Source organism: Callionymus lyra, chromosome 13 (assembly GCF_982586985.1).
Source record: "Callionymus lyra chromosome 13, fCalLyr1.hap1.1, whole genome shotgun sequence".
Taxonomy (NCBI): Eukaryota; Metazoa; Chordata; class Actinopteri; order Syngnathiformes; family Callionymidae; genus Callionymus; species Callionymus lyra.
Window position 1 is genome coordinate 20,152,072 of NC_141830.1, and position 22,027 is coordinate 20,174,098.

The window sequence follows — 22,027 nt, forward strand, 5'->3', positions numbered from 1 at the left end:
GTAAGTGCGTCTAAACTGAGTATGGTTCGATGGACACTATCTACACTAAACGGCTCCATCTTAGTGACGTTGTTAACAGAAGTTACGTCATATATATATATATATATATATATATATATATATACTTACAGGTGTATTTTCAGCAGTAGAAGGATGATGACAATTCTTCGGTGCTGATACCAGCTTAAATATCTCGCCAATATTTCGATTCACATATTTTTTCTTTATTTCTTCTTCCAAACTTGCAAAACATGCTGCCAGCAGGTGGCGATAGCGTTCAAACAGCTAGTTGAAACATCCTTAAATAGAAGTAGAAGAAGAAGCTGTCGCGTCATTTCCTGTTAGTGTGTAGCAGCAGTGTTTGATTTGAGACATACTATCTGTGGAGAATTTGCGTACTAGTTAGTACGTACACTATCCTGATGCATACTAACTTCTAGTATACTAAGAGAAGTATGCTTTTTGAGACTCAGCACAAGTCTCTGCCTGACGACTGAGCTTCTCACTCCAGCTGTAAAGACACCTGCCTGAACAATTTGACGTCAATGTAAAATCATGTTCTTTTGTCGTGACTGAACTACACACAATTTTAATAATAAAAATTGTTATGGAAAACCTGCAAGTTTTGTATTTATTCGGAGAGTTTTAAATAAACATACTGATGTGTTGCTATGGCTCGTGGTGTTCTGATGAAGCTTCATAAAGCGTTACGTCTTCTATCTCTGATAGATGGCGCTCTTGGCGCGTGGAAGGTTTCATTTAAATAATGGCTCGAGGATTATACAGCTAATGGGCTCTAAAACTGAGGACCATACCACTTGTTTCCTTATGGGGGTCACTGGAGGCTGAAGCCTTTCCCAGCTTCTTCAGGCGAGAGGCGGGGGACACCCTGGACAGGATGTCACAGGACACACAAAGACAGACAACCATTCACACACACACACTCGTACCTATGGACAATTTTCCCCAAATTCCCAATCAACCTCTGTATGTTTTTAGACTGAGGGAGGAAACCGGAGTAAACCCACTTTGCCCCACTGTGTTCCCTATGCTAGCTGTTAGCTAGACTTCATTAGTTTGAGACCTAGCATACGGCTAATATTTTTCAGTAACTTCTGTGAATATGGAAAATAATAATGTTTTTCTCTTTCAATATGGCAAACACCTTAAAACTTTAAGTCAAAAATGAGTCAAGATTAACAAGACTAGGTACTGTTTTGTCTACTAATTAATTGAGGGTTTAAAATAAAAACAATAATTGTCAATCAGTTTTTATTATCAGCTGTTTTTATCAATTAAGAAGTTTTGCCAAACATTAGCATTCCTGCTAACACCAACATGCTAGCAAGGCTAGTTGCTGAATGCTCTCGATAACTCATTTTCTTTCTTTTCTTGAAAGTAATTATAAGTAAAATTCTGTAAAATCAATATCCCTTCATCCAGCAATATTTGTTATTCCAATTCGTAACAGTTGAAAAAAGGCATAATAGTTCTGAGAGAACAAGCAGGACTGTGTTTAGAAATGAATTCATTGGAATTTACCTCTACTGACCTGGCTGTCTTTTATTTATACTTCCGATGCTCCACCTTTTTTTTTAAATGAATACAAATTAAAATGCTCTCCCTCCTCCTCGCACCTCATCCCTCCTTCTCTCCTCCGTCTACATTTGCGTCTTCTCTCCGAGTGTCCTTGTTGTTTCCTCGCAAACATAATTAAAGACTTATTTTTCTTAACCTCGCCGTTTCTTTCAACCGAGCGTATTAATGTTGTCCTTTGTATCATTTTTACATTTATTTTTCTCCTCCTCCATTTAATTGAAGTGATTGGATGAGGAAAAAAAGAGGAAGCATTCACACAATTACCATTTAAATCTCTCTCCGACAGGCTCTTCCCTCGGTCGCCCTCGCTCTCCTCTCTTACTCTGACTCCACAGTCGCTACGGCAACCGATGCTTTTTTTCCCTCTCTCTCCAGGACTCCGTATCTCCCCGCTTTCTCTCCACTTTCACTCCTTCTCTCCACTGCCAGAGGTAGGCATGATACCGGACATGTGTCCGTGTGTGTGTGTGTTTGTTGTCAGGGATTTTTTGCGCGTGTTTTTGTGTGTGTGTTCTTTTTTTTCGTTCTCTTGAAATTTCTTCAGCATAGTTGTGGACGGGAAGTTTCCTCTCTCCTCTCAAAAGTGCCACGGAGAGTTACTGGCTGTCAGTGTGACGCTTCTAATGATGATGTATGTGTCGTCCTCTCGTGTGTGTGTGTGTGTGTGTGTGTGAGAGGACCACTTCTTTATTTGCATGCAGCCAAAATAATTCATCCCAAACTCCTCAAATATGCAAGAGATTCTCTTGTTTGTCTGCATGTGCTGAGGAAAAAAGCGACGGGAACCTCTGTCTTTGTCTACCTCCATCCAACCCCCTTTCTTATCTTCTCTTGCAGCGAGAGATGATCGGAGGAGGGTCTCAGTGAACACGGCGAAGCGATGGGGAGATGGTGAGACCAACAGTTTCAGAAGTGCTTGTCACCTTGAGTGACGGGCGACGATGGGAATCGATGAGTTACAGTGGATTTGATGTTGAACTACTTTTTTCTCTTCCTCGTGTAGCTCCATCTCTCCTGTCACACGACCGACCGCCCTCCTCTCCATCATCCTGGTCGCCCTGGCGACGCCACCCTCCACCTGCGACCGTGACCGCCGCGGAGACGCCGAGGTGTCGGCGGAGCTGTCAGTCACCGCTCAGGTCACACCCACCCCTCTCTGGGCGGTGGTCTGGGGACCCACTCAGCCCCTGGAGGACGAGACCTACCACTTCCTCTCCAGCCAGGAAACGGACCACCTGCGTCGGCATGGCAGCCAACCGGAGGCCGGCACCGTCGCCTCGGAGGACCGGCCGGACGCCGACGCCAGCGGTGGGCCGCGGGGGGAGTCGCCGCTAGAGTCCAGGGACAGAGATGGAGTGGAGGACGGAGGGACGGAGGCTGAAGAGTCAGAGCCTGAGGAAGGTGGGCACGAGAAACTCTCAGAAAGTCTAATATAGTCGCCATCACTCTCCAGGACAAATGGTCCTGCTGTCACACTGGATATTTCGGAGCTTCCTCACAGGATTGTTGTTATGGCGGTGATTCTGCTCGTCCAATTTCACGTCCAAATGATTCCATTGATTCTCTCTTTTATGGACATAACAACACAGGCGTGGTACGAGCGTGATCACTAACAGAGTGTGTGTGTGTGTGTGTGTTTGTGTGTGTCGCAGTGGACCCTCAGTTCTACGTCACCGTCACCATCTCCTCGCTGCTCGTCCTGATGGCCGTCGTCATCACAGCCAAACTCTGGTAAGAAACCTTCAAGTAAAAGATCGGTGACTTTTTTTGGGGGGGGAGCGACACAAGGAGAGAATACAAGACACTTTAATTAACTACACAAGTCCGTGTGAGTGCAGCGTCTGAGGCTGATGTGCTGACGGCAGGAGAACGAAGAAGCTGTTGTTACTTTCAAAGGTTCACTGTTTCTGAGCTCGGATAGTTTGTTAGAGAAAACTTTGCGTTCACTCTAAATAAAGGAGGATATGGTGGAGGGTAATCATGTTCCCTTTTGAGGAGATCAGCTGCTCTAGCGTGGAGACCACTACCACCTGGTGATGAAGAAGGGATTATCGAAGCCACAAGCTCTTCACTGGCTTCCAGTTTCTTTCAGGATCAACTTTACAATTCTGGTTCTTACTTTCAGATCTATTCATGGTCAGGCTCCTCCTTACATCAGTGATCTGATCCAGACTTACACCCCAGCTCGGGCTCTGAGGTCTGTGGATCAGAATCTACTGATGGTTCCTGAACACGGTTCAGGACCAGAGGAGAGAAATCCTTCCAGGCTGTTGCTCCTAAGCTTTAGAACGATCTTCCTCTCTCTTTGTGTTTGATGATCTACTGACTCCTTCAAGAAACATCTTAAGACGTTTTTATTTTTTCAGGCTTTTCCTTGATTTTCTGGAACTCCTGTTGTGTTATCAGTGTTATCTTGATCTTTAAAGTATATATTTTATTGAGTATTGTTTTGATTGTTTAAGCGCTTTGTGAACCTGGTCTGGAAAAGCGCTATATAAATAAAAATGACTTACTTACAATGAAGCAGGGGTCTTAAATTGAGAAAGTTGAACTACTGCAGGTTATTGTTCAATCCAAGCTATGATAAACCGTTGAACTGACAGTAGTCGTGGGTCAGTCAGACATCTGGTGGGTACATATTGTCGGATCAATTAGAGAAGAGTGTGGCAGCGTTGTATTTACTTCATTATTTTGGATTACCATGACACTTCAAGACCACCTCAGTGACAGACTCTTACACTAGAATTCCGTCATTTTCCAAACATTCCATTAGTTTTATGAGAATTGTTTCAACAGGTTTTTGAGATTTGTAAACACTTTTGAGTCATCAAAGTTGTTGAATTCACAAGACCCCTGCATGAATTCAAAGATATCTTCACAAGTGTTTTGTGCTCTTGTACCGTCGCTATCAAACTAGCTGGTTTTGGTTGCTACACATGCTAGAAAGTCCTTCATTATCTGTTGTCTGAGCCTCTGATTTCCTCCCACAAAGTAGAAGATAAACATTTTAATGTGTGAGCATAAATGGTGAGTGCATAGTCTATGAGTTTTGTTATGGACCTGTCAAGGTTGACCTTCCACCTTCACACCAATGCAGTTGTTTAGGCTCCGGCTGTGACCCCGGGTTACTGAGAAGGAATAGCAGTGAAGAAATTTCCAAAGTCCATCCAGGTGCCAATTGTGCCCATTAGTTTATGGGATTAGTTTGCATTCCTTGTTAAAGTTTGCATGTTTATTCTAATTAGACTGGTTAACAGTAACATTTTCAAAATTCATAAAATTGCACGAGTGAAATGTAAATAACTACAAAGTTAAAGTGATAGTTCACCCTAAGTTCACTCACTTTCTACTCACCCTCATGTCAAATAAGGGTTGGGGTTATTTTCAGAGTAATCCTTTTTAGATTTGTACACAAACATTTATATTCATTTTAATGCAGCGACTGGAGCTAAGTGGTCTTCGAGTTCATCTTCCTCCAAAAAAACACACTTAAAAACATCCAAATACCTCTGTGGTTTCCTTTTTTATTATATCTAGTTAGTTGTTTTTTTGGGGCAAAATCTTGATAGGCGAGGCCACCCATGAACCGCAATTTGAACTTGTGTTTGCTGCCATTTAAATCTCCCCCTCTAATCACTCTGCTGAGATGACACTGGTCAGACTCCAGGAAGGCTGCCAGCTCTGTTGTTGCCCCTCACTCTCCAGACCAAATATACATAGCTGATCATATAACTGGATCAATGTTTCTGTATTTTTTAAATTAAATTTCTTTTTTTACAGTTATAGTTTTCATTATTGGAAAAGTTGGGATATCCTGGTATTATTAGACGTAAGTACATAAGAGGGTGTAAAGACATCTTAAGAGTGAGTGTAAGTGTCATAATGTGTGTTGCAGTTGTTGTCAAGCTTCAACCAGGACTGAGGAAGCTCTAACTTTAATTCAGCTGCTGAGTGTGAGAGCAAATAACTCAGCAACTTGTTACCTGTATGAGCATGAAAAGATGATAAACTAGACGTTACACAGTGCACACCGTGCAAAATACAGCATAGCAGCAATCTCATTAACACAGCCTTCCAGCATGAATAATTTATTCACTAAAACATTGTAAACACCGCTCAATTGAAACAACCATATTTGAATGTCACCATGAGTGCACTTGATTTTTTTCCAAATGTATTTTTTAAACCTCACTGACGAGCAGATGTAGAAATCAAATCAAGGGTGAAGTCTTTTAAGGACGGCGGTGAGGCTGGATAGTTGGGGCTCGAATGACTTCATTTTTAAGGGAAATAACTCGACTGAGCCAGGCATGAGTGCAACTTCCCGAGAGGTGATCGTGAAAATATTGAAGTTTATGGCTTAAACAGATTTATAAAAGGGCTGGAGAAGCAGCATTGGATTTACAGTTTGGACCTCATATTCACTTAGTTATTTTTATTAGAACTTCCAACAACATTCAACATGATATTATAAGTAGGACAAATCTTGAGACTGATGAACTTGATGTTAAGTACACTAGCAAAGTTGTCGCCCATCAAACAAGGAAGAAACAAACAGCGTTTCTAATGAATATTTAAAACATTTTCTATTGCTATCAAGTTAAAATGGAGATGAATGGACTTGTAGTTCAATGTAATGGTAAAACATTGGCAGTTCAATAATCTAAGTAGAGTTTTTTTCCACTTAGTAAGTGATAGGAACTAAACCGCTGTGTTGACTTTTACAAAACCATTCATCAGTGAAGCTAATCAGGAAAAAAGCCTCCAATTTGCCAGGGAGCGTAAAGGTGGAACTCTGGAGCGAAAGGAAAGGTCATGTGATCACAACTTACTCTGGTCTGGATTGATGGGAGGTGGAGGAAAAAGTGGATGTATTGTGCTGACGGTAAAATCCTGTAGGGGCGAACGGTGAAGCTACACCGTTTACACAGATGAGGTGATCAATATTGAAAAAAGCAGGGCACAAGAAAAAATACTTTACTAGGTCAGTGTGCCAAGACAAACAGCATGTTCTGCAAGTCATCTTTTGCTCTCCACATCACCGGAATGATATTGTACAATTGGCTTAATACTGCGACGATATCTTATAGTGAGAATCTGATATGATTGTTAGCACCATATTTCTTTAGAAAATTGACATTTTGTTAGTTTTGGACTTGGACACCAAGCCTTTTATTCATAACGAAGGCAAAACAATGACAAAAAAAGTGTTTAAGGAAAGACCTTAACAGATCTAGGTTTCTTTCCTTAAATATCTTTGAAATATTATGGGTTTTACATGAGCCAACATTACTAAAATTTACGTTGTTTAAGTGTCTTTGGTTGTTTATTGTAATATTCCAACACTTTTTATTTTACATGCATTAATCCAAAAGTGATTAAGAACATGTCAATAACCAATTGGTTCAGCCAATATCAGGTAAAAGACCCGCATGTGTTTTACAAAGATATGTGCAACTGTTGTCTCCACCAGGAACCGTAGAGAATCTAAGCGTGTATTATTTCCAAAGACCTTTCTTAACAGCTTAAGGCTTCCGAACACGCTGTTGTCACAAACGTGTTTCCCCCCTTTTTCTTTCCTTGGAGTCACAATGATCAAACATTGTGTGTCAGCACACGGATAAAACAGAACCGTTGCCTTCAGGCACCTGCAATAACCCGTCTTCGCCGGTGTCAGCGTGCCGTAATAATCCACCGGCTGTGAAACCTTTCAGAGGATGTAAACAGAGGGGGGGTCATCAATAGAGGAGGCGCTGCTCACATCTTTGCCCATTAGCAGGAGATGGGAACTCATCTATGTGATATAGCGGTGAATTTCTACGCTGTGCTGATCAAACCAATAACAGTGTGTTTATGTGACCACGGGGGCCTCCGCCACCACTGCTGTCTCTTTATTCAAGTCACTTAAACTTCTCATCAGCTTGACAGACCTCGGTTGTAATATAACTTTTCATTTTACTGCCGGAATCTGTATAATTTGTTCTCATTTTTTATTCTCTCTCACCAGCTCTTAATCTCAATTTAGCTCCCTGCAGTGTAACATTATCTCACCGCTCGCTCTCTAAACCTCTCCGCCTTGTCCCACTTGTTCTCTTTGCCTGTCAGGGATTTTACTCTTTTCTTTGAATACCTGTGTCAACCCCCCTCCCCAGCACCTCTAGTGAGGCTTCCTTTAGGTCCCACTCACAGTTATTGTCATGGCTCTATCACCATGGTGTTTGCACAGCCACTAGTCCTGTTATCTCCCTCGCCAGTCTCCCATCTCGCACGCCCTGCCAGCCCGGACGCAGATTTGCAGATAATCCTCCAGTTCCCTGTGAGCTGATACACGATAAGCCCACCCATTTCTCTCCTTTTCTGACTTAAATCCTACTTCACTCACACTGCCATAGCCAAGGAACGACTTGGAACGGCGGAGTCATTGCGACCGGTTGAACAGAAGCCCCTTGATATCTCAGGTCTGAAGTTCAATGAAAATATCCTAAAGGTGGGGAAAGATCCAGCCTGGATTACTGTCACGAGTAGAGTGATTGAGGAATGCAAACGGCGGAAACCCTAAGAAGGACACCCGCACATCCATTCTCAACAACAACAATATTTATGTATTTCAATGCATCACAATGTTGGGAATACAACAGATCAACAAGACTAGGTTGTGAGGGTGGCTTGTATTGTTGGAAAGTAACTCACTCAAACTAATGGTGTCAGATGTTGGAGGCTATTTATAGCCGACTGATTGTTTTTAGTTGTTTTTTCACTAGGGGGGTGTACTGGCAAGAATGAGGCGATACAATATGTACAGGGGCAACGATACATTGTGATACTGTAGGAACAAGGATTGTAGTATTGTTACAGTATTGGTACTGGACTCTTTACAGACCAAATTTAACTGTTTTCACTTGTTTGAAACCATGTATTACCGACATAAGCTTCAAAAGCTGCTGTTTCGACTGTATCCTCTCGTCCTCAGTCGCTTCAGAGCCCATAGTGACTGCTGTCATCGGGACAGCTGAAAGTTTAACAGCAAAAAAAAAAAAGGTAATTGTAAATAACAAAAATAGATGTATATTAATTAATTGAAATATAAAACATAAAATAACTATGATTTAAAAGCATATTTATGTCACAGGAGACTTCCCATTTCTTCCTAGGACAGATTGGAATTCCAATAATCAGATACCAATACAGTAGTAGGATTCCAATCTGGACTAGGATTCCAAATCCTTCTGCATTCCAATCCGTACTCTGACATATATACTGTATATATACTGTCATTTTTTCTTATACCTCTGTTTCTTACTGTAGGAACTATTTTTTTTGCTCTTCGTAAACCTTTTTTTTCAGTGCACATTCACACAGTAGAAATTGATGCGGAGCTGACAGTTAAAAGATTAACTTCCGCCTGTCCTTGGCAGAGGAGACAGTATTAGAACCAATGGAAAGCAACACAAATTCATGACATAAAATGCACAACAACATCTTACTGAACATCTCAGATTTTGCGTAAATAACATTTTCATCAAGTCCTTGCAAATTATTCACAGTTTACGTTACTATTAAGGTTCTGTAGAATGGCTTCCCTGGTAATTGGTTTTGTCATTTTTTTGTGTTATCTTATTTAATTATCTTATTCTGTACTATCACCACAAAGAACCCTTTGTTGTGTTTCACTGCTAATAAAAATGTCTGATTTTGATTCTGAAAAAATGACAAACTTACGTTTTCTTAATTATTTTTCGGTCACAAACACAATATCCAATCCACAATTCAATAAAAAAAATCACCAACAATATTATCTATGAGGATTTGATTAAAATAATGTGCAGCAACTGCAGAAAGATTGTGTTGGACGGTGTGGGAATAATAAACTGCCCCTCCCCCTCGTGGTTCTGGTGCATCAGTGTCATAAATGTGTAAATACCACCATGTGTTCCACGGAGGAGATGGACAGAAATGATGATGGCCTATAGTGGAGATTGGCCAGCGTCCAGTTTATTACAGCCGAGCGGCGTATGTGCTCCGTGATTTACCACGACGTCTCAACGAGTCGATGCCGCTGAAATCATCCTCCTTAAATCATCCTCATGTTATTGAGCGTAACCTTTGGCATGTATGTTGTCACGTCCATCCTATTGCTATTTGAATCTTGCTGTTGTTTGGTCTGTGAAGCCTGTGTCTGTGTTTATTAAATGTTCTCTACCTTTTATTAGTTGAAATGGGAAATGTATTTAATAGTTTTGGCTTATCAAGTTTGCTTCTAAGATCACTGTGGTGGAGGGTGTGAGCTCCCAGGGAGTCTAAGTTATGTGTAATAATAGCAAACAGACCGTTGTTGGGGGACGATGATGGAGAAACCTGGGTGTTGTATTTGATAAAGACACTCCAGAAAACTGACCAGAAACTGTTTCCTTCAACTGAGAAAAATCTCTAAACTTAGGAAAATGTTGTCACAACATGATTTGGAGCTTGTAATCCATGCGTTTGTGTCTTGTTTTCATGTGTTTTCATGTCTTAACTAAAAGGATCTGTCTCGCCTGCAGTTGATTCAGAATTCTGCAGCGAGAATTCTGACCCGCTCTAGTAGAAGAACTCACATTTCTCCGATCCTTAAAACTCTTCACTGGCTTCCAGTTTCTTTCAGGATCAACTTTTAAATTCTGGTTCTTACTTTCAGATCTATTCATGGTCAGACCTTCTATCACTGATCTGATCCAGCCTTACACCCCAGCTCTGGCTCTGAGGTCTGTGGATCAGAATCTACTAATGGTTCCTGAACACGGTTCAGGACCAGAGGAGAGAAATCCTTCCAGGCTGTTGCTCCTAAGCTTTGGAACGATCTTCCTCTCTCTCTGTGTTTGATGATCTACTGTCTCTTTCAAGAAACATCTTAAGACGTTTTTATTTGTTCAGGCTTTTCCTTGATTTTCTGGAACTCCTGTTGTGTTATCAGTTTTATCTTGACCTTTAAAGTATATACTTTATTGAATATTGTTTTGTTTGTTTAAGCGCTTTGTGACCCTGGTCTGGAAAAGCGCTATATAAGTACACATTACTTACTTACTTACTTACAATTTTGATCTTATTGATCTGTGTGCACTTTGTTCTTTGCACTTTGTTTTGTATTTGTTGGCGCCTTGCTCTTCTGTCGGATTCTGCTCTGTGACAGGAACCTTTATTTCCCAAAAGAATTTTCCCAAGGGCTCAATAATAAACCATTCTATCTATGAAAGTCCAGCGGGTCAGTTGGCTCTAAAACCATAGAATATTGAAGTGTTCAGGTCATACAACAGATCAACCAGAAGCAGTTGTTCTGCTTCTTATAATAACTTCCAAACAGCAATCTCTGAAAGTGTGTCAAAGGTTTAAAACTTCAATTTAATGTGAAATTAAACTTGACTTGGAAGTCCTGGGGGGAGGGGGGGCGCACGTGGCACGGTGGTTTATTCGATCGCCCATCAGCAAGAAGGTTGCTGGTTCGCTTCAGCTTGTGACCTTTCTGTGTGGAGTTTGTATGTTCTCCTCGGGTTGCGTGGGTTTACTCCGGGCACTCCAGTTTCCTCCCACAGTCCAAAAACATACAGAGGTTGATGGGGAACTTGGGGCGATTGTCCATAGGTATGAGTGTGGTGTGAATGGTTGTGTGTCTTTGTGTGTCCTGCGACAAACTGGTGTCCTGTCCAGGGTGTTCCCTGCCTCTCGACCCTAAGAAACTGGGATAGGCTTCAGCCCCCCCCCCCACCCCCCCCCACTAGGGATCATGTGGCACAGAAAATGAACGATTGAATAGAACTTGAAGATATATCCTCAAATTGATCCACATATGTGTATTCATTGGTGGGTTGAATATATGTCCTCATTTTGTGTACTCAATTGTTAACTTTGAGCAGGGTTCAAAGGTTAGGGGCTCTGGGCATCTGTGCCTGAACTTTGTATGGACCTTGACGTCACTTTGTCGGTGGTTTTGGCTGTGTAAGATATGTGTGTTGGGAAAGAAAGTTGTGGCCATCTGGACATCCTCTTCTTGTTGAGGTAAGAAACGTGTACTATTCTAAAATGTCAAGACACAGAATTTATGGTCTACAGACCTGGTTTGAGATAACAAGTGTGAAGGAAGACTGAAGATTATTTGTTCAGGTCAGTGTTTAGGTCAAGGTATGAGAAAACATTTGTTGTTCATGAAGGAGTCGGATTTTGCAAAACATCTCCTACCCCGAGTTTGTAATTATATACTCAACTTACTTCACGTGTTCGGGGAGGGTCTAGAGGTCTTTAAAAGAAGGGACAGGCTAAAAGATTAGCTGCCACTCTCTGGAAGAATCTGGTGGGTGAACCAGGATGTCGGACAGAGACTGGACCGAGCGCTCGAACTTCTGGTATTTCTGAATAATTTGCATTTCTTTGTTAACTGTTGTATTTATGGTCTTGTAAGGCCTTCTTTCGTAATCATTCTTTACTTTTAATAAATTGACTGTTTTAATTCTAAATGTTACTTTTCCTTGGATCAAATGAATACGCAGAACTCATTAGACAGTAAGAGATTTGAGTTCGCTTTAAACTCTAGGATCTAGTTGGCATCAAACAGGGTATACCCTTAAAGATTGCCCACTTCATTTCCCACAACCATTTCACACATCTCTATTGTTTCAGACTCTCAATGAATCCCTGGAGAACAAAGGAGTTATTTTGGTATCCATGTCAGAGCTTTTTAAATTTTTAACACACAAAAGTTTGAATGCGCGTATATTCTTCTCCATCCAGCTGAAAGCTAGTTGCGGTGCGTTGAATTTAAAATCACGTCACACCGAAAACAATTAACAGAACAACAGCAGAATGAGTTCAGAAGAACGTGAGTGGAAGCCTTCGGCTGCATGTGCGTCCACAGATGAGGAGGCTGACAGGTGTGTATCGTCTCCTCAGTAGGCGGAGAGGATGCGCTGCTATGAGTGACAGTGTTGGAGTGTAAATTAAAAACGCCTGCTTTCTTTGTCCATCACATGTCGCTGTGTGTGTGGATGAGTGGAGGTATATGTGTGTGTGTTGAGTAGTGGGTGGCAGCAGTGTATTAAAGAGTCTGACAGTTTGGAGGAGAAGCTGTTAGAGAGTTTCACAGTTCGGGATTTGATGCTGCAGCACCTGATGGGGGTGTTAAGAACCGCGAGCTACAATCAAGTGTTTGACACATGAAGATCAGAATGAAGAGGATTTTTTACAAGGCACAGAAACTGTCAAACATGTGTAAAGATGCCACCATTAAACATATTGTGGACCATTTGTGTTCTTAGCCAAACACAGCTCAAAAAGTTTTTATAAGGCAATTAAAATTTCCACATTTTATAACCATACAATGAACAATATGTTAAAAATACAAAAAGATTTTATCCACACAAATGTAGTCATATACAAGAGTATACTGGAGTTTAAGAAACATCTTAAGACGTTTCTATTTGTTCAGGCTTTCCTTGATTTTCTGCAACTCCTGTTGTGTTATCAGTTTTATCTTGACCTTTAAAGTATATACTTTATTGAATATTGTTTTAAATGTTTAAGCGCTTTGTGACCCTGGTCTAGAAAAGCGCTATACAAATAAGAATTACTTACTTACTTACTTACATAACTGACCTCAATCTAAAAAAAGGATTTTAAAAAGGCAAAAGAAGTGCTAGAGATGAATCCACACTCGTTGAACAAAATAAATATCAGCCATAATGGCTTAAAAACGAAAGAAGAAAGAATTGACATTGATGTCATTGTAAGTGTGTTGTTGAGTGTTGGTGGTTACACATAAATTTGAAAGTTTGGTGTTTCAGTAGATCTGGTGACAGTTGACCTTAAAACGAACAAAACACGGAGTCCGTTCCGGTCGCTCCAACACGACGTCACTTCCCGTTCTTATACTTCGCTTTGTGGAGAAAGATGGACAAAATAGACAAAATACAAGCTTTACGATCGCGACCGGACACACTTTGTCCCGGTGACTGTACAGGTCAATAGTCCCGGGAGAAAAGGCAAATTCCCGTCCGGGAGGTCGTCCTTTACGGCCAAATGGTTCTTTCAAGTTCCCTGTGTCCCGATCCCCGATTGAGAGAACTTCTCAATTTGTCTTCGTGTGATTTGTAGATAAACAGATGTTTTAAATAACCGGTGTCGTATCTCTAATTCTGATCCAAGCTTGCCTCGAACCAGTGAATCAGTCTGGAGTGGAATGTTGATTGTGAATGTGTATTCAAACGTTTAAGCTCTTAGATGAAGCCAGTAATTTATACTTTATATTTTGATTATCTTTTAGCATTAATTAAAGTATAAAACTCTATAGTGTATAATAATTTTAATCTAACAACCTCAAGACTTGTTGAGTAGTGGACCAGAGTTTACAGTGTCCCGCGCAGTTTTATGTCACCGTGACACTGTCGCTGCGTTTTTCTTCTACGCACGGCTTCAACAAAAAGCCTAAAATAGTCCAGAGTCACAAGAAGAGGATTAAGTGAGTTATTAAATTGAGCTGATAATACTTTCCTCATCGTTCGTTCACACCAACTCATGAATTGGATACCAGAAGATGGGATTTGAAGTGTTCCCTGTGTCTTCATGGCAACCGGGGTTAGTGAAATCACCTCAAACTGGATTTTGGTCCTGAAGGCAGCTTTGTTATTTATACTGGAAGTAATTTTTCATAGAATATATGTGGCCCTGGTCTGTGATCCACATACTTTATTCGGTTCATTCTGAACCGCTGTCCCTTTCATTGACCACTTTACCGATACGGTTCCGATATACTGTATGCCAGAGTCTTGCACTAGATATCTGGTGTGAAACATCTCCTACAGCTAAACTCACAGATATCCTGATCCTGCCAGTGTGCGCTCATGGTTATTGTGGTATGTTGGCCCCTCGTTTCCCTTCCACCGTCCTGCAGATTTTTTTTGTTCAATATATTGTAGCATCTAGTATTGCCTTTGTGTACTCTTTAAAAAAAATGATGATGCCTTTCTACACACCGTTGTTCAGTACTGTTTGTTAATTTAAATTCTAGATTATTAATCATTTCATGGAATTGAAATGATTGGTGCTGTCCTACGACTTCTTGCTCTGTTTTGGTCTCACCAGTGAGGCGTCTCTGTCGTCAACATTCCCTTAATAAACCAAATTCTCTCTCTTTTTCCTCCTCATTTTGACCTCCTTCTAACGCTCTCCTATCCTCACCTAAACTCCACCGACATCTCTCTCCACCTCTGTCTTCGTTGACCTCCGCCGACCTCCCCCCATCACACCATCTCACCATCCCCTCCTGCCCTGTTCTGACCCTGACACTTCCTCCTCGACAGCTCCTTCCTCTCGACCTCTCCATCCTCAGTCTCCCCGTCTCATTCGTTCATCTCACACTGTCTCACCCTCTCCTCCCCCTCTCCTCCCATGTGTGCTGTAATGAGACGATGAGAGTAAAAACTTTCTCACTGTCAAATGTTCAACCGTATTAACAAGCTTTTTTTTTTATACTTCCTCCTTAATTGTCTTCCCCCCATTTCTGCTTAAAAGGTCTCTCTTTTCATCTCCCCGGTTATTTCCGTCTCTCCTTCTCCGGTGTCACCACATCCTCTTCGTCCTTTCCTCCTCACTTTGATTCCAAATATCTCCCCCCAAAATTTCTCCCCCCAAATCTCCACTTAACGGCCTCCCTCTTCTTCCTCCCCAGTTATGATCGCAGCTGTTCACATCATCCTCCTCCTCTCTCCCGCGGCGTGGCCCCCCCACTCTCCCGTGGCCTCCCTCGTTCCCTGGCTTCGGAAGACAGCCGGCAGACGCTGCACAGCACCTCCTCCTCCTTCTTCAGCGACAGGGAGAGGTAATGAGTCGCCTCACAGGGTCCATGTGCCACTTTTCTGACTGATGTGTGACTCTTGATCAGTGACTCTAAACAAACACACAAACATGTCTAAGGATGCAGAAACCTAAAGCAGAACCAGACTCAAGCCAAAAAAGTCGGGCACCACTTACTTTTACGGACTACAGTCGTATACGCTTATGGTAAATCGGAAGATTTGGTTCGATTGTTACTGTTTTTTAGCAACAGTTGTGGCATTAGTCACATAATGATGGTTGTGTCGATGTTCGTCACACCTTGAATATTGTTTTGATTGTTTAAGCGTTTTGTGACCCTGGTCTAGAAAAGCTTTATATAATATATATTTATTTATATAAATAAAAATTACTTACTTACTTACACCCTTAAAAAAGTCTGGGGCGGAGAAGTTTAAATGCCCATCAGACTCGGTTTTAACAATCAATCCCTGATTTTACTGTATAGCTTCCCTCACCGAAACTTTTAAATTAAAAATTCCAGTTTCGCATGAGAGAATAAGAATATCATTCATCTAAAAATATTTGATTCTAATAATTAAAAAATAAATTAAACCTTTCAATGTAGAAACTATTATTTTTAATTTATTCAAAATTAATTAATCAATTAATTTAGAAAAGCAACATTTTAATGAAAGTGTTTAAAGTTTCAACATCTAATTTTATAAATTAAATTTTGACGTAGCCATTAGTAAAACAATGCTATCCAAACAGGGGGCCATTTAGCTAAAATAAAAAAAAAGTGCCTTAAAATGATTGGAAAGGCATTTTTGCTTCAATTTCAGTCTGTTTTGACTGATGGTAAATACTAATAAAAAAGTTTTATAAGAAGCACTTCAACAAGTTGTGTCGAGAGTTGAACTGGAAATGAATAATAACATTGTTGTCAGAAACATTCGTAAGATTGTTTGAATCAAATCAAATGATATTTAACTGAAGAAGAGTCAATTCACATTTACATCAGAATATACAAGAGGTTCATGTGATATTTTAAGCAGAGAAAACCACCTGTTGGTCATTATGTCGCCACACACTGCATCGACACACACGTGCAGCTACAAATGATTGTTGGTGAACCCGACGATTTGAAGCAATGGTTTGGTTTAAAACTGCCAACTTTCAGAATTTCAACTGTTTCTCTCATTTCATTCGACCTAGAAATCTTCCTTTCGTTTTCCACCCTGTTCCTCCAGCACCTAATTCTAGACTTTTTTTTAAACACCAAAATGATCCTGCTGCAGGGATGCTGGGGTAGAGTTGTCTTTTCTGCGTTCAAGTTTCTAGAAAACTCTTAACAGAAGGTGTCCCCTGCCTCTCGCCCTATATAGCTGGGACACGTGCCTGTGCGAGGAATGATAGTAAATGACGGATCAAACTTGCAGCTGAAGGATAAATGTCAGCTTGAACGATAAAGCCACGTAGAAAAGATGAGATCGTTCGTCCACATTGATTTGAAACAGTTTAAGGAGTGAGGCGCGGATCTCCGGTGAGCCGCAGCTCTAGTTTGCAGCCGTGTAAAGTATAATTGGAGAGTATTCTCAGAGGACTTCTGTCGCCGCTTTCTCAACTCCCTGTGCTCCTGCGTCATCACCAAAAGCCGCCCAGTCCATGAACTTCAGCGGCTCTTCTTCAGGTGTATTTAAAGCTAATCTCGACGAGATCATTATCTCTCTCTCTTCCCGCCTCCAGCTCCCACCCTGACCTCATCCCTCTCTCTCTCCTCCTGACAGGATTCCTGTGGTGAACCTCTGAGGTGACGTCCACGTTCCTTCCACCGAGTCCGCCGAGGAAGGTCTACACGGCGGCCGCGGGGCTCGCCGGTGGTGCCATTTTGTTTTCTCTGAAAACTGTGAAAAGAATTCTGGGGCGGCAGGTATCCTCCCCGGCTAAACTCATGTCCCAGCCGACTGCCCCCCCACCCCCGAGCCCCTCTTTCCCTTTGTGCTCATTGTCGTCCGTGTGGCTCTGCTTTGATGGAACCGGCTCGGTCTGGCCCCGGGCTGAGCCCAGACAGCTCCGCCATGACTAATTCACAAACAAACAGTTTAACAGCCGTGCAGCGTCACACTCGCCTCTACCTGCGATTCCTCCACATCTGCTCCACTTCCTGTCTCGGCTCCGAACAGAGTAGAATCCTCACACGACCCTCCATCCTCATCACACAACCTCCCTGGACCGGGTCAGCTCCACAAACTCCAGAGCCACTTTAATGTAGCAAAGTAGAAGTGGTTCAAGTTTGACTTATAGATGAAGAGGAAACGATCCACACAAGGATAACTATATATTTAGGAAAAAACCTTTGGTCACAGTTCATGAAAGTAGGCAAAATCTATTGAAATTATTTTTCGTAGTTATAAGTCATCATTTTAAAATATTTACTGGTTAAAATGTAAAGGTTTCAGTTCTACAAACTACAGCCTGGCCCCCAAGAACAATACCAGAGTTTAATTTTGATTCTTTTGTTGGACCCCCAATTCTTAGGGTGTCGATTCTTTTTTCTTCTTCTGTTATATTCTACACCTACCTTCATTTATTTGGTCTATATATTTCCTGACTTTTTTTCTGTGAAGAACCCGGAAAGCGTTATTTGGTTAAGAGTAGTTTTCTGGAAAAAAACAACAACAAAACATTGACCCTGGCCCCCCATCAGAGAAGGGAAGATTTATGTGGCTCTTACAGGAAAGTTTGGGGAGCCCTGCTCTACCATATTATATTAATACATGTTATTTTTCTTTTTAAGATGTATTGTTTTTATTATTATTTGTTATATGTGTACGGTATATATTCTTATATAATCTTTATAATGTTCCATATCTTTTGCTGTGAACGGCTGTCACTCAAACGGGTGGGAAGAACAAGGGTCTATCAATCAATCCATCGATCAATTCACAATTCAAGTGATGAATTCTTTGTTTATTTTTATGATCTATTTTAAATACTTTTGTTTAAGATCATTTCTTTTAAACTTGCATTTAAATATAACAAAAATATTTCACCTGACAAACCATAAAATTATTATATTTATTATTAAAATATATATAATATTATCCTATTGTTGGATTCATAACAGCCAAAGCACAGTTTAGATAAATGAAAAAAGGAAATTTATATTATAAATAACAATAAAAACAACGATTGCTGCACTTCTGTGAACGTTAACTTCTGAACAGCTTTAGGTGTGAACAGCAGTAACGAGAACTAGTTTGTTTGTTTGTTTGTAGCATCAACCTTATATCTGTCGTCTTCTCTGGTTTGGCTCGAGACGCGTCGATGAAAATGCTTTTCAAAGAGAAGTGTTAACGTTTTGTCTCCAGTGGCTTCTTTTGGAGCCCATGTGCAGCCAGTGAAGGGTTAATAACTCCATTCTCTTCTCCTCCAATCACAGCGGCGCGCCTGGCAAAGCGGCTTGACTGCAGGCGATGTGTTTAACACGTCACGCTCCGAAAGCCGATGTTTATTTCCCGCTTTAGGCTGGGAAAAATGCAAATAAGTCGATTTGTCCTCCTTCCTGATGATTTGTTCGCTTCATTTGGCGACTGGTGCGCTGGCTCTGTTCAGGTGAGATCTGGAGAGACGAAGGTGGTCCTGTGGAGAGTTCTTTGCAAACACCTCAGTCTGAAATCATCTGCGCGTCACGAACCCCTTCAGCTCGTTCCAGCAGTTTTGAGACCTGAACCCCAAGTGAGCTCAGACAGAGGGGCGTCATGACAAGAGAAGGTCCCTTAGAAGTAGGTCCTACTTCTTCGCTGGCAATGAAAGCTGAAAACACCAATTGTCATCTCTTACTTGTTGGCAAAAACCCTCCCGATTGTGACCCCTTTTTTCTCGCTCCCTCGTGCCGACCACTCCAAAGAGGACTTAAAACTAGAGTTTAAATCTGTATTTGAAGGCGGTTGTGACCAGGGCCGGGTCTAGACAGGCATGTATGAGGGGGCAGCCACAAATCTTGAGGGGGCATTGTGCTGTTACTTACTTACTTACTTACATGTAAGTTTGAGGGGGCACAACATTTATTTGAGGGGGGCAGGCCACCTCTTGCCCCTGCCTAGACCCGGCCCTGGTTGTGACCAACTTAAAACAAGGGAATGTTCTGTAATATTGTTTTCTTGCCCTTGAGATCCCGATGAGTAGCAAAAGTGACAGAAGAAGAAGAAGAAGCATATATTCAGCTGCCAAACATTCTTGAAACAAGTCATTTAACAATGTCAACTCTTCGTCAGTAGCAGTTTAATCTACAGTCACTGAAATGTAATCTGTATATCGACAACAAAACTGGTAACCTCACAGGGATTCAAACCCTCAACTACTCTTTAATGTGCGTCAAGATCAGATGCATTTTGGCAACACGTGTTGAGATACTTGAGTTATTGTATGTTCCCCTTCTTCCACCAAAATTAGGTCAGTCTGCGAGGGGGGGGTCGCAAGTTTGTGGAAGGTCAAAATGGTGGAGTCGCAGTGGCAGATTCAGAGACTTTCATCTCATATGGAATCAATAAAAAAAAAAAAAAAAGGTGACGAGCTAATACATCATACTTTCATTTCTCGACCACATGTACTATCTACACCATCACATGACTCCAGAACGATGGTCATAATACATAGACTATGGGAGCGATTTCATGTCCGTGTTTGTACAGGCCTTGGTTTTAAAAAATATTAAACTGAAAACATCATGTGAGGCGACCCAAGGTTAGTTTTTGATATGAACCGTGATTTTCTTGTTACCGTGGAGATGTAAACAAACGGCTCTACAGAAGCTTCTGCTGTAAATCTGTTCACGGTGGTCTGGTCAGTCAGTAAAGCGCAGTAGAACTTTGACAGTGACCCCCTTAGAGACACTGTGGAAGCTTTTTGTATCAATCAGTGAGTTAAAATGTCACCAGTTTTGACACACACACAAACACACACACACACCAACAGCTGCGATGGTCTGCCCCCCCGAGCGCCTCCGGTTCTTGTGATTTTTTGGTAGCATTTCTGTACGAATATGATATTTCTGTACCTGAGCTCAATAAAAGACTCAAAACTGGCATTTTACTTTGTGTCTATTTTGTCGTTGATGAAAGAATCCCCTCAGGAGCTCCGAGGGCTGTTCAGGCAGGATCAAGCCTACATGGCGGATCTTAAGAGCATCCTGTATCGTAATCTGAACCAGACTTCTGGGACACGTGATGATCATGTGTACAGAGGAGCTGCTGCTGCTGCTTCCATCTTCCTTCTTCTTCTTTTAGCTTTTTGTGAGTTTGCGGAGACTGGTGTGTGTGTGTGTGTATGTGTGTGTGTGTGTGGTCGGGCAGTAACCAGAGTGTATGGAAAACACCCGCATGAGAGCAGGGAGACCATCACACAGAAAATGTTCATCATGACGCTATTATTTCTACTTTTCTCAATAAATTATTCATGTTTAACCAATCACAACGTGCCACGTCATCACACCAGTGCTGTGTCTCAAATCGCATACTTGCGTACTCAAAGTTAGTATTTTTAGAGCGTAAGTGAGTCTCAATTCTTAGTATGCGAAATTTAGTGCGCCATGCACGCTAAATTGACACTAAAACGCCCACAAAACTGAGTATGGATCGATGGACACTATCTACACTAAACGGCTCCATCTTAGTGACGTTTTAAACGGAAGTTACGTCATATACAGTGAAGAAAATAAGTATTTGAACACCCTGCTATTTTATATATATATATATATATATATATATATATATATATATATAAAATAGCAAAGACGTCTCATCCTTCTACTGCTGCTGACAATACACCTGTAAGTATATTAATATATATATATATATATATATATATTTTCATATACTTACAGGTGCTGAAAATACACCTGTATTTATATATATATATATATATATATACATATACTTACAGGTGTATTTTCAGCAGCAGTATATATATATATATATATATATTCATATACTTACAGGTGTATTTTCAGCAGCAGTAGAAGGATGAGACGTCTTTGCTGCTGATACCAGCTTAAATATCTCGCGAATATTTCGATTCTCATTTTTTCTTTATTTCTTCTTCAAACCTTGCAAAACGTGCTGCCAGCAGGTGGCGATAGTGTTCCTACAGCTGGTTGAAACCATCGTTAAATAGAAGTAGAAGAAGAAGCTGTCGCGTCATTTCCTGTTAGTGTGTAGCAGCAGTGTTTGATTTGAGACATACTATCTGTGGAGAATTTGCGTACTAGTTAGTATGTACACTATCCTGATGCATACTAACTTCTAGTATACTAAGAGAAGTATGCGAGACACAGCACAAGTCTATAGATCATTCATCTTGAGTCGTGACAACTGGTTCTGCTCATGTTGAGCGTGGCAACATCCGGGGGGAGGCACTAATTAAAATATAAACTTGGAGCCGTCATCGCGGCTCTCGCCTTCACACCTGATACAACTCACCTGCCACTTCCCTCTCGGATGACACGAGCGTGTCACCGCAAACATCTTCCGCGCCGCGGCCGTGAAAAATCTCGGATCGGTTCCACCATTTATAGAGCGGAGGGTGGGATGCGGCAGGATCATTACCCCCTCCTCGCCCCCTCGATAGCGAC

The 22,027-nt window shown here is 41.3% G+C and overlaps 1 protein-coding gene across 2 annotated transcripts; it reads left to right on the forward strand.

The window, feature by feature from the left end:
* Positions 1-1,819: 1,819 nt before the first annotated feature.
* Positions 1,820-20,414, forward strand: pianp (PILR alpha associated neural protein). Of its 2 annotated transcripts, none has more exons than XM_087806111.1 (6): positions 1,820-2,030; positions 2,437-2,490; positions 2,603-3,000; positions 3,252-3,330; positions 15,290-15,439; positions 17,184-20,414. In XM_087806111.1, exons 2-6 carry the CDS (start codon positions 2,480-2,482, stop codon positions 17,203-17,205), a joined length of 660 nt encoding a protein of 219 aa, XP_087662237.1. In that variant the 5' UTR covers positions 1,820-2,030; positions 2,437-2,479; the 3' UTR covers positions 17,206-20,414. The 2 variants fall into 2 exon arrangements, with proteins under 2 accessions (XP_087662237.1, XP_087662238.1); XM_087806112.1 differs by lacking the exon at positions 1,820-2,030 and adding an exon at positions 2,160-2,230.
* Positions 20,415-22,027: the final 1,613 nt, after the last annotated feature.

What these genes read in the sequence shown, in the direction of transcription:
- pianp (XM_087806111.1), top strand. An exon ending in AGAGTCAGAGCCTGAGGAAG is followed by an intron (nt 3,001 to 3,251) that starts GTGGGCACGAGA and finishes TGTGTGTCGCAG; the next exon opens with TGGACCCTCAGTTCTACGTC. An exon ending in TTCTTCAGCGACAGGGAGAG is followed by an intron (nt 15,440 to 17,183) that starts GTAATGAGTCGC and finishes TCCTCCTGACAG; the next exon opens with GATTCCTGTGGTGAACCTCT.